The 10,000-nt window shown below is 41.3% G+C and overlaps 1 protein-coding gene across 3 annotated transcripts in view; it reads right to left on the bottom strand.

Annotated features, from left to right (window-relative positions):
- Positions 1–9,999, bottom strand: part of PDE6D (phosphodiesterase 6D) — a 1,464,541-nt gene extending 1,454,542 nt beyond the window's left edge. Inside the window, exon 1 of one of the 3 annotated variants that reach the window (XM_044070682.1) lies at positions 9,687–9,999. In XM_044070682.1, coding sequence (XP_043926617.1) covers positions 9,687–9,736 — 50 coding nt within the window. In that variant the 5' untranslated portion in view covers positions 9,737–9,999. The remainder of the gene's footprint in view (positions 1–9,686) is intronic. The other 2 variants (XM_044070683.1, XM_044070684.1) reach the window with 2 other exon arrangements.
- Between the last annotated feature and the right edge of the window lies 1 nt (position 10,000).

Below are 10,000 nucleotides of genomic sequence, written 5' to 3'. Positions count from 1 at the left end.
TCCCACACCCAACACAGAGACTCCCTCTATTCCTACAAAATTGCCAAACGTTGCAACACACTTCCTCAGAAAATCATACAAAACCCTAATTATCAAGAATTCAAAGAACTCTTAAAACTCCACCTTTCCAATCATTGGCTTTGTTCCTGCTATTCTCCAGGATAATTTCATCCATGCTCTACTTATTTCTTTCAATCCTGTTGTTAGCCAAGTATACTGCTGTACAGATTCCTCAATGTTGTTTGCAAGTTTTTTTTACTGCGATTGCAATCAAGTTCCATTGACGATAGTGTACTTTTTCCATACTGTTTTTAGCCTATTTAGTTTCAAGTCATTGTTCGAAGTTCCTAATTTTATTCTGTATTTTCTGTAATGTATCAGTTATATTTTTTTGTATGCTTATTCTCTGGGTCTCCGCTGAAAACAGACTCTTAAACCAGTCAGACATCACCCAGTAAACATATATATAAAAAAAAACTAACACGGCAGCCAACAAAGGAGGAATTGCAGACAGTTTAGGAGTATCCACCTGAAGCAACTATCTTCTCTCCATGTCAGACACTCAAGAAGAATCCCACTGAAAGTATTCCACTATCCTATTAAATGTGGCCTCAAACAATTCCTCAAAAGGAGACTTAAGGGCTAATAGACGCCTCATCAAAGCCATAAGTCAAAGGTGAAAGCGTAGGAGAAGAATAGGACAAGGACCCTTCTTCAGACTCTAAACCCTCATCTGAGGAATCCAGTTCCCTAGCAGACGATAACACATTTCACCTTTTGTCTTTTCATTGAAGGGACATCAGCCCTAACAAATACTGGAGGTTCCAACCATTGGCAAGATTCAATAAGATTTAACCCATTGGTTTTAAAGATAAATGGCCAAAGAAGACAAATGGCTAAGTGTCTTGGGCACAAATGCCTTACAGATACTATAAGAGGTATTAGCATGAGAAGCACCAAATAAGAGACACTATACGCAACAATTCTTACAGGTAATATGCCTCCCACACTGACATTTTCCTTCTTGGGTGACATAACTCTACGTAGATAAAGTAAAGACAACACGAGATACATACAGAGAGACAAAAAAATAAAAAATACAACAGGGTACTTAACGGAAGCAAGATATTCACCACAGCAATAAGGCATTCAGGACAAGCAACAACAGCGTTCAGACTGGTGGCAAAGAAGTTCTGGGTAACTGCATCCATACATCACTTTTACAACCTACATCCTGTGTAGAGAGGATGTGTGTGATGTCTGGGGCCAGATATTCACCACAGCAACAAGGCATTCAGAACGAGCAATAACAGCTTTCAGACTGGTGGCAAAGAAGTTCTGGGTGACTGCATTCATACATCACTTTTACAACCTACATCCTGTGTAGAGGATGCGTGTGATGTCTGGGGCCAGATGGAGTCCCAGGCTGCATCCTGCACGAACTACAAGATGAACCAAGCCCTCTCCTAAAGAAACTTTTCAACCTCAGCCTACCCACAGGCTATGTGCCCTTGGAATGGTGCACAGCAACGCTTATTCCACTTCACAAAAGGGGGAGAAACAACTGACCCTGGTAACTATTGCCCTATAAGCCTGACCAGCCTGGTCTGCAATGCTATGGAGCGTATCATCATGGAACTCATTAACAAGGACATAGGAGACCTCCAGATACTTGACCCAACTCAGTTCTGCTTTGTTAAGGGAAGATCATGCCTACTGAACCTGGATGACTTCTTCGAAACGGTCACCAAAGCCACTAACAAGGGTAAGGTGGTTCATACAGCCTACCTAGACCTTGCCAAGGCTTTCGACACCATTCCTCATTTGGGTATCCTAAAACTCATCAGCCTAAACATAAACCCCTACATCACGAGATGGGTTGCCAGCTGGCTTACAGACAGAACCCACTCGGTAACAATAGCGGGATCGATATCAGACTCTAAACCAGTCACAAGTGGTATCCCCCCAGGGTTCAGTCTTGGGCCCGCTACTGTTCGGCATATATTTCTCAGAAATACAGGCAAACACAAAAGGTCTATGGCTGACCAAATTTGTTGATGACTGCAAGCTGGGAACCATAACTGACACTCTGGCTCACACAAACATTCTCCAGAAGGGCCTCACCGAGCCTGACACATGGTGTCAAAGTCATGGCCTCAAGTTAAATGCCAAAAAATGCACAGTCATCCCGTTTGGGAAGAACAAAACACCCACGAACTACCACATTGGTGGCAGCGCCCCTTAATTCAGAAGAGGTAATAAGAGACCTGGGGACTCGGGTAGATAGCAATCTCTCGTTTGACAATCACATCGCCAAAGTAGTTAGGAAATCCTTCTATGTAGCCCATCTAATTACTAAAGGGTTTGCATCTAGAAATAAAGAGGTTCGCATCTAGAAATAAAGAGGTAATAGTGCCCCTATACTCGTCACTCATCAGACCCATCATAGAGTACAATGCCCCTTTTGGGATGTACCTCACAAGACACTACCAGCAGCTGGAGAGACCACAGAAGTACCTCACCAAGAGGATCACAGGCCTCAAACGTATGTCATATGCAGCCAGACTGAAAAAACTCTGGCTTTACTCAGTGGCATACCGCTTGCTCAGAGGTGATCTCTGCCTAACCTACAAAGCCATGTTCAACTCGGAATTAATGGACATGCTCCACCTAAAGTAATTCAAGTCATTACGAGCCACACGCTCCAGTGAGCTAAACCTCAACACTACAATAAACAGAACATGCTGGAGGGACAGACTGCTGTCACAGAGACTCCCCATGCTTTGGAACAAAACCCCAAATTACATTAGACAGAGCACCTCAATATTACTCTTCAAGAAGAACCTTGACGAGTGGATGGGAAACAAAGTATACCCCAGGGATCACATATATGGCTCTGCTTGACAGAGGCGCAGCTAACTAATTTATGGGGTGGCGAAAGCAGACACTTACAGGCTAGGCTTATAAACGCCCTCGGGCAGACAGCCTAGTATCTACCTATGAACCTATGGCACATACAAGATCATAAGACTTTGGTATACTGGCCGAACATTAGGGATCTCTTGTCCAGGGCAGCCCATATTAAAGAATACTGCAACAGTGATACAGCAAGGACATCTGAAGACACTTTCCTCCATTTAAGATTTTTTTCAGATGCTTTTGCTTAGAAGTACCCTCATGGCAATGAGTAAGAATAACTAACCAGGATCATACACTTGGATGGTCATTAATCATCATCACAAAGCCTTCAGTTTTCACCCTAGACATTAGTAGGGAATGAACCTTCAGTTTTTGCCTTAAGAGTTTGTGATTTCTAAGCATCAGCTTTTGTTACCGTGGTAACAGACATGTAGAATCAACTGATTCAGGAAAGTTGTTTTGATAAAGTGAGGATGTGGCACTGTTGCAATTTAAATTGTTAACTTTGCTGTTACCAATTCATATTTCATAATCAGAAAAAGGGAAAGTCTTGTTTGCTTACATGTGGAAAACGGAACTGTACTCATTTTCCCCAGGTTATTGGGTGGTACATAACTGGTTTGGCAGGAAATACTACAGTGCATTAGCTCTGAAAAAAAACCCACAGTGATTAGGTTCTCTGTAAGAATTCCATGAAAAGGAATTCTAAATTGCTGTGCCCATGCTTTATCATGAAAGATCATTTTACACTAACTTGCTTGTCATCTAGGAGAGATTTTAACTACTTTCTATAATTTAATACGAGCTACATATTTTCAGAATAGTACAAATAACAGGGCAGCACCTACCCCACAGAAAATGAGAGAAACTTTTGCCATTTGCTGACGATTAAAACAGTTCAGGATGGGAATCATCATACAAAATTCACTTGGCTCACATAAAAGTTAACTTTTTGGTAACTCATTCAGATGTAGTAGTTAGATTTTTGTGTTTTAGCAGCATTCAAAACTGCAAGGACCAGAAGATCGTTAATAAGGGAGCTTGATAAGATGACATATGCACATACAGTATCTGGATGCGATGCTATGCTATATTCTGACCCAGGATACTACTTCAAGCAGTAAGTCACATTAATCAGATCACAACCAGGGAGGTTTGGAGATCACACAGTTTAAAAGTGCCCCTAACCAGACATCTGCACAAAAACTATTAGGTACACATTCTTTTCTATCACGAATTAACCACAGTGGCTGCTCCATCTCAGTTTGGATTGGTCAAGGGCAAGTCATGTTTACTCACAGCTTGGTGGATTTTTTTTTTTTTTGAAAAGTTCACCAAAGCAATGGATAAAGACAAAGCAGTACAAACCTTGACTTGGCCAAAGCTTTTGACAGTTCCCCACTCAGGCATAGTAGAAAAGCTAAATAAACCCCCGTTTCACCTACTGGATTGTCAGCTGGCTCACAGACAATGCAGGTAATCAAAACAGAGAAAGTTACCTCCACAAAGAGACCAGTCACCAGTGTAGTCCTCCCAGGGTTCTGTGCTGGGACCTCTCCTGTTTGGCATCAACTTTTCTGAAGTAAAGTCAATACTAAAGGGATTCTGGCTTACCAATTTTGCAGATGACTGCAAACTAGGAGCAGTCATTGAATCCTCAAGTTATTCATCCCGCTGGAAGGTTTGTCTCAAAGTGTCAAAATCATGGTCTGAAACTAAATACCAAAAAATGCATTACTGTATCCTTTGGGAAGTACTCTACCCCAGGGAACTATCACATTGACAATACACCTCTAAGAATTGACCTAGTTGCTCAGGATTTGGGATATTAGGTGGACATTGACCCAACTTTTCACCAACCCTCTCACCCCCTAAATGGCCCATCTCAATACCGGAAGACTGCCAAATTCCAGTAATAACGGCCACACAGGTAAAAAAACGCACTCTCCAAAGCAAAGAATACAACATCCATGGGACCAGATGACATCCCGGGCTGTGTACTACATGAACTACAATATGAACTGGCACCTCACCTAAGTGTCATGTTTAATCATAGCCTCACCTCAGGTTTCGTGCCCACCGAGTGGCGCACAGCTACAGTTATCCCACTCCACAAGGGGGATCCACCTTGGATCCCAGAAACTACCATCCCATCAGTCTGACAAGCCTTACCTGCAAGGCCATGGAGAGTATTATCATGGAACTTATAAACAAAGACATTGGCAACCTTCAAACACTGGACCCCACCCAGTTTGGGTTTGTGAAGGGCCGATCTGGTCTCCTAAACTTGATTGACTTCTTCAAATCAGTCTCCAGAGCCATGGACAAGGGTAAGGTGGTCCACACAGCCTATCTAGACCTTGCCAAGGCCTTTGACACCACCCCCCACTCTGGAATCATAGATAAACTTACTAAGCTGGGCATTAATCCCTACGTCACCCAATGGGTTGCTAACTGGCTTACTGATAGAACCCACACTGTAAAAGTAGCCGACTCCAAATCCAGCTCCAGACAAGTGACAAGTGGAGTACCTCAGGGTTCAGTCCTGGGACCGCTCTTGTTTGGCATCTACTTCTCTGAAGTACTGCCATTATTCAATCCCCAAATGATGTGGATACTCTAAAAAAGGGCCTTACAGAAACAGATGCTTGGTGCCAGAGCCATGGGCTCAAGCTCAACGCCAAGAAATGTATAGTTATCCCCTTTAGGAAAAAACATGTATCTGTGAATTACCATATAGGTGGCAGTACACTAAACACTGAAAGTTTGATAAGAGACTTAGGGACACAAGGTGGACAGTCGTCTCACCTTCGATAACCACATCACCACAACAGTCCGGAAATCCTATGTGGCACACCTCATCACTAAGGGCTTTTCATCCAGAAAAAAGGAGGTCATTGTCCCACTGTACTCATCCCTCATTAGACCCATTATAGAATACAATGCCCCGTTTGGTATGTACCTCTCAAGACATCTGCAACAACTGGAAAGGCCACAGAAATACCTCACTAAAAGAATCACAGGCCTAAAGCAGATGCCCTACGCTGACCGCCTTAAAAAACTCCAGCTATACTCCGTCGCATATAGTCTACTCAGAGGCAATCTTTGCTTAACATGTCAAACCCAAAACTGTTGGACATGCTACACAAGAAATCCCAATCCCTCAGAGCCACACGCTCCAGGGATCTAAACCTTGTCATCACAATAAACAAAACATGCTGGAGGGATAGGTTCCTTACCCAGAGACTCCCCAGACTCTGGAATAGATTGCCCATACATGTCAAGCAGAGTGCCTCTTTGGTCCTCTTCAAAAGGAACCTTGACAATTGGATGGGAGAAAGGAAATTCACCCCGGGGATCACATCAGTCGCCCTGCTAGACAGGGGTCCAGGGAAGTAAATAGTGTGGGAAGAAATAGCCAGGGAATTGTTATGGCTAGGCTTGTATAGGCCCTAGGGCTGATAGCCTAGTACCAACCTATGAACGTGTCCATTGTTGCATGAAAATCCTTCTGTATTGCAAAACCCAAACAAAGGGAGTGTGTCAAGATCTAAGGTTGTCATTGTCTCCCTTTACCTCAGCCCTCATTATGCCAATCATCGAATACAATGCCTCCTTTGGCATGTATCTGTCTAGACACATGCAAAAATTGGAACGCCCACAAAGATACCCTACTAAAAGGATACAAGGCCTAAACATGTGACCTGTGTCTGGCACACAAGGCATCCTCCAACCCATTACTGATGAATTTACTGTACATCAGCAAGTCAAATGGCATCTGCAATACACTGTCTAGAGATCTAAACCTCTTTCTCAACAACAACAAAATGGTTTGAAGAACAGGTTTATTTCACAGAGGATACCACTGATATGGAACAGATTGTTGACCAGGCTGGTCTAACTGGATACATGTCTATTTTCAGTGGAGGCCCGGGGAGAAAAGCCATCCATCACTGCCCATTTTCAAGCACAACTTAGACCTATGGATGGGGGGGGGGGGGATTACCCCAGGACTGCCTTCTGTACTACTAATGGACAGATGCAGCTCCTAAATGCTTTATCCAAGGCATGGGTCCCCTCAAATTATGTATGGTATGATCCCAGTTTCTCATTAGGGGCAATATATGATTCTTAACCATGGGATGGGAAAGACCAATCTATAACCAAATGGGATAGGTTATTTCAAGCACAAGAAGGGAAACTGGATATGCATAAAATGGCTCGCAAGCTAGCTTAGTATTTACCTATGACCCTAAGGTAGAAAGTATATATTAATTATTATTATGCATCAGTACCCACTTTGGAAGCAGGTTAGTACAAGCATATATGGTGAAGGTGGTGACTATGTAACTTAGGGCAAAGATGTATTGAAACTTCTGTTTAACAAATACTGATACTCTACCTACCCCTTATGTACCATCCTGCGTGAATACTGGGCATCTACTTATGGAACCATTCATATTCAAGATTACATAATATTCAAGATGACATAATATTCTAATTATGCTAACAAGCTGACAGCATACCTCTCAACTCCAGTGATTTAAGCATTGATATGAATTTTGCCATCAGAATTAGCCTTGCACCTCTCAGATTTGCAGTTTAACAACAAAAGGAATACGTTATACCTTACTCACAATGGCTATGCTCCTGTAATTCGCCTGGCTAGTTTCTCATGTCTTCGATCAAATGTTTTCTACTCTACTATCTTCTTGTCTTACTTCTACCGAATGAAAATACCACAATGGTCTTTAGTTATATAACTAATGAGCTTCATATTAGTCTGTAATGAGGCTTAAGAAATGTAATGTTTTCTGTTTTACATTCACCTTTTTGTAAATTGTGACTGCTGGCAACTGTCATACATTTTGTGTATTCTTTGTAAAGGTTTTAAAAAAATTGTAATCTTTTTCTATTACTTTTATGAAGCTCAGCTCCCCGGGTCTCCACTGAAAACGGGCTACTTGCCAAAACAATTATATTTTAGAAACACATCCTTCAAGTCAACAAAAAGGCCTCTTTAGCACTGACTGCATAATATCTAGAAAGAGAAGACAGTTTATTTTGAAAAGTATGAACGCTCCCCTTTCTGATCATGTGCTATAACTTTAAAAGGAAATTTACGATTTAAATACTCAGGGGCTTAGAGGTACAACTGTCAGAAATCAATGTGATAACCATGGAATAATGTTAATTTGCTTAATCTACAGCACAAGTTTATAGTGAATACCATGTGTATCTAAAATTAAAATGTTTGTGACAGATGATCAAGGTAACACAGCGTCGCCTTGGTGACAGAACGTATAAACAAACAATACTGCTAACAGCTCAACCTTTCCCAGCACTTTTTATTTGATAAACCTTAACGAGCAGGAAATGACCGATATATACTGTCTACCAACCAATGCAAGTAAACAGTAAGCGCCTTTTGTTAAATGTCCAGTCCTCGGAAAATGATCAAATCATCGGGAAGCACCTGTCAGATACTAAGTTACCGGTCTTCAAGTTACAAAAATAGTAGAAAATCATCTTTAAAGTATACAGAAAGGTGGACAAATTGAGTGCTGCCCACACAGATATCACCGGAGACTTAAAAGAAGCACACAAGTGTAATTTTACACGTAAACAATGAATTGAATGAATCACAAGGATCTTTTCACGTGCAACACAAACTCCGGTGCTGCATTCATAAACTTTAAAGTATCACACTGTGTGACGATGTCAGCCTGTACAAATAAGAGAAAAACTTTAAAACCCATCACTACTTTTAAACATCACATGTAGTTCCATCCCAAACAGGATAAAGGCTGCTCCCCACTGATGTCTTAACTGGGTCTCATGTCTTACTACATACCTCTCAAACGTAGCTCATTATGAGGAACGTTCCTCGTTTGAGGTCTTTAAAAAGTTCATGTTCCTCGAATTTCTACTTTGAAAGGGTCCGTCACACATTCAGTGTTAGAAACTTATTGTAACGGATATCCACTGTACACACAACTAAATCATACTAATTCATTAAAAAGAACATATCACAAGTAAAAAAACAGCACATTTTAACCATCACATCAGCTTCCTAGTTAAAATTCTTAGTAAACGGTGGCAAGTGTTACACATTATGAGAGTTAGTGTTCCTCATTTTGGAGATGGAATGTGGAGAGCTATGTGATACGGTTCTGTTATAATCCGGACGACATGCCGCTTATACTTGCACTAGCTAAAGGTTTTAACAGGTTAATCTCATCTTCATTACTGTGTGGTAGAAAGTGAGAAAAAAGTAAAGAGTTTGCTTTGGAAAGCATTTTAAACGCTATCATCTCATTCAGTGCTTTCGTTAACTAGAAAGAAGGAAACAGAGCGAGGGTGACAAAAGAAATGTAAAATTTAACCTTCAGAAAACTGCAGGGCCCATTCTGCTGACTCTCAGTACAATAATCCCACACTTTCATGTCACCTTTCTTTTCAAAGTACTACAAAACGGCTTTACCATTAGCTAATATCTAAGCCACAGTTACGAGCACCAATTTCTGACAGAGTAATACAATACTACCCAAAAATCACAGAATGTTTCCTTCTTCTATATACTTAAAAACATCTTTTTACTTAAACCAAAATAAATTATCCAAATGAATGAATAAATTCCTCTCAAATGGAACCACCCAGCTGTCCCATATGAGAAGGCTGTATCCCATGCTTCCACACCTGTCAACAATTCCGTTGCACTCTGACTTACAGACAGAAGAAACCAAATTAAACAGCAATAAGGATACAGTTTAAAACCTTTCAATATCTCCATTGCTCTGTCCTCTTTTGCAGACATGTTACGAAGGAAACTGGAGATTACAGTTGTCTCGCGGTATTCCACAAGAAAAACTACAACAAATTAAACAAAAGCACCCAAAAGGGGCGGAACTCGTTAGCCAAACAAGTGGATACCGAAAAAGAAGACAACACGTATCAAACCTCCTCTTAGTAGTCCAAAGCATAAAAACAATAACCATACGGTCTATCAATATCCCTAACGCATGCCGCTAGTGCTTACATTAGTAGTGGTTGTTTCACCAACCCACCCTTCTGAAACAAT

The sequence above is a fragment of the Protopterus annectens genome, chromosome 4.part1, assembly GCF_019279795.1.
Source record: "Protopterus annectens isolate FY-2018-M chromosome 4.part1, PAN1.0, whole genome shotgun sequence".
Classification (NCBI taxonomy): Eukaryota; Metazoa; Chordata; order Ceratodontiformes; family Protopteridae; genus Protopterus; species Protopterus annectens.
Note: the sequence above shows the minus strand (reverse complement) of the source record. Positions and strands in the feature narration are given on the sequence as shown.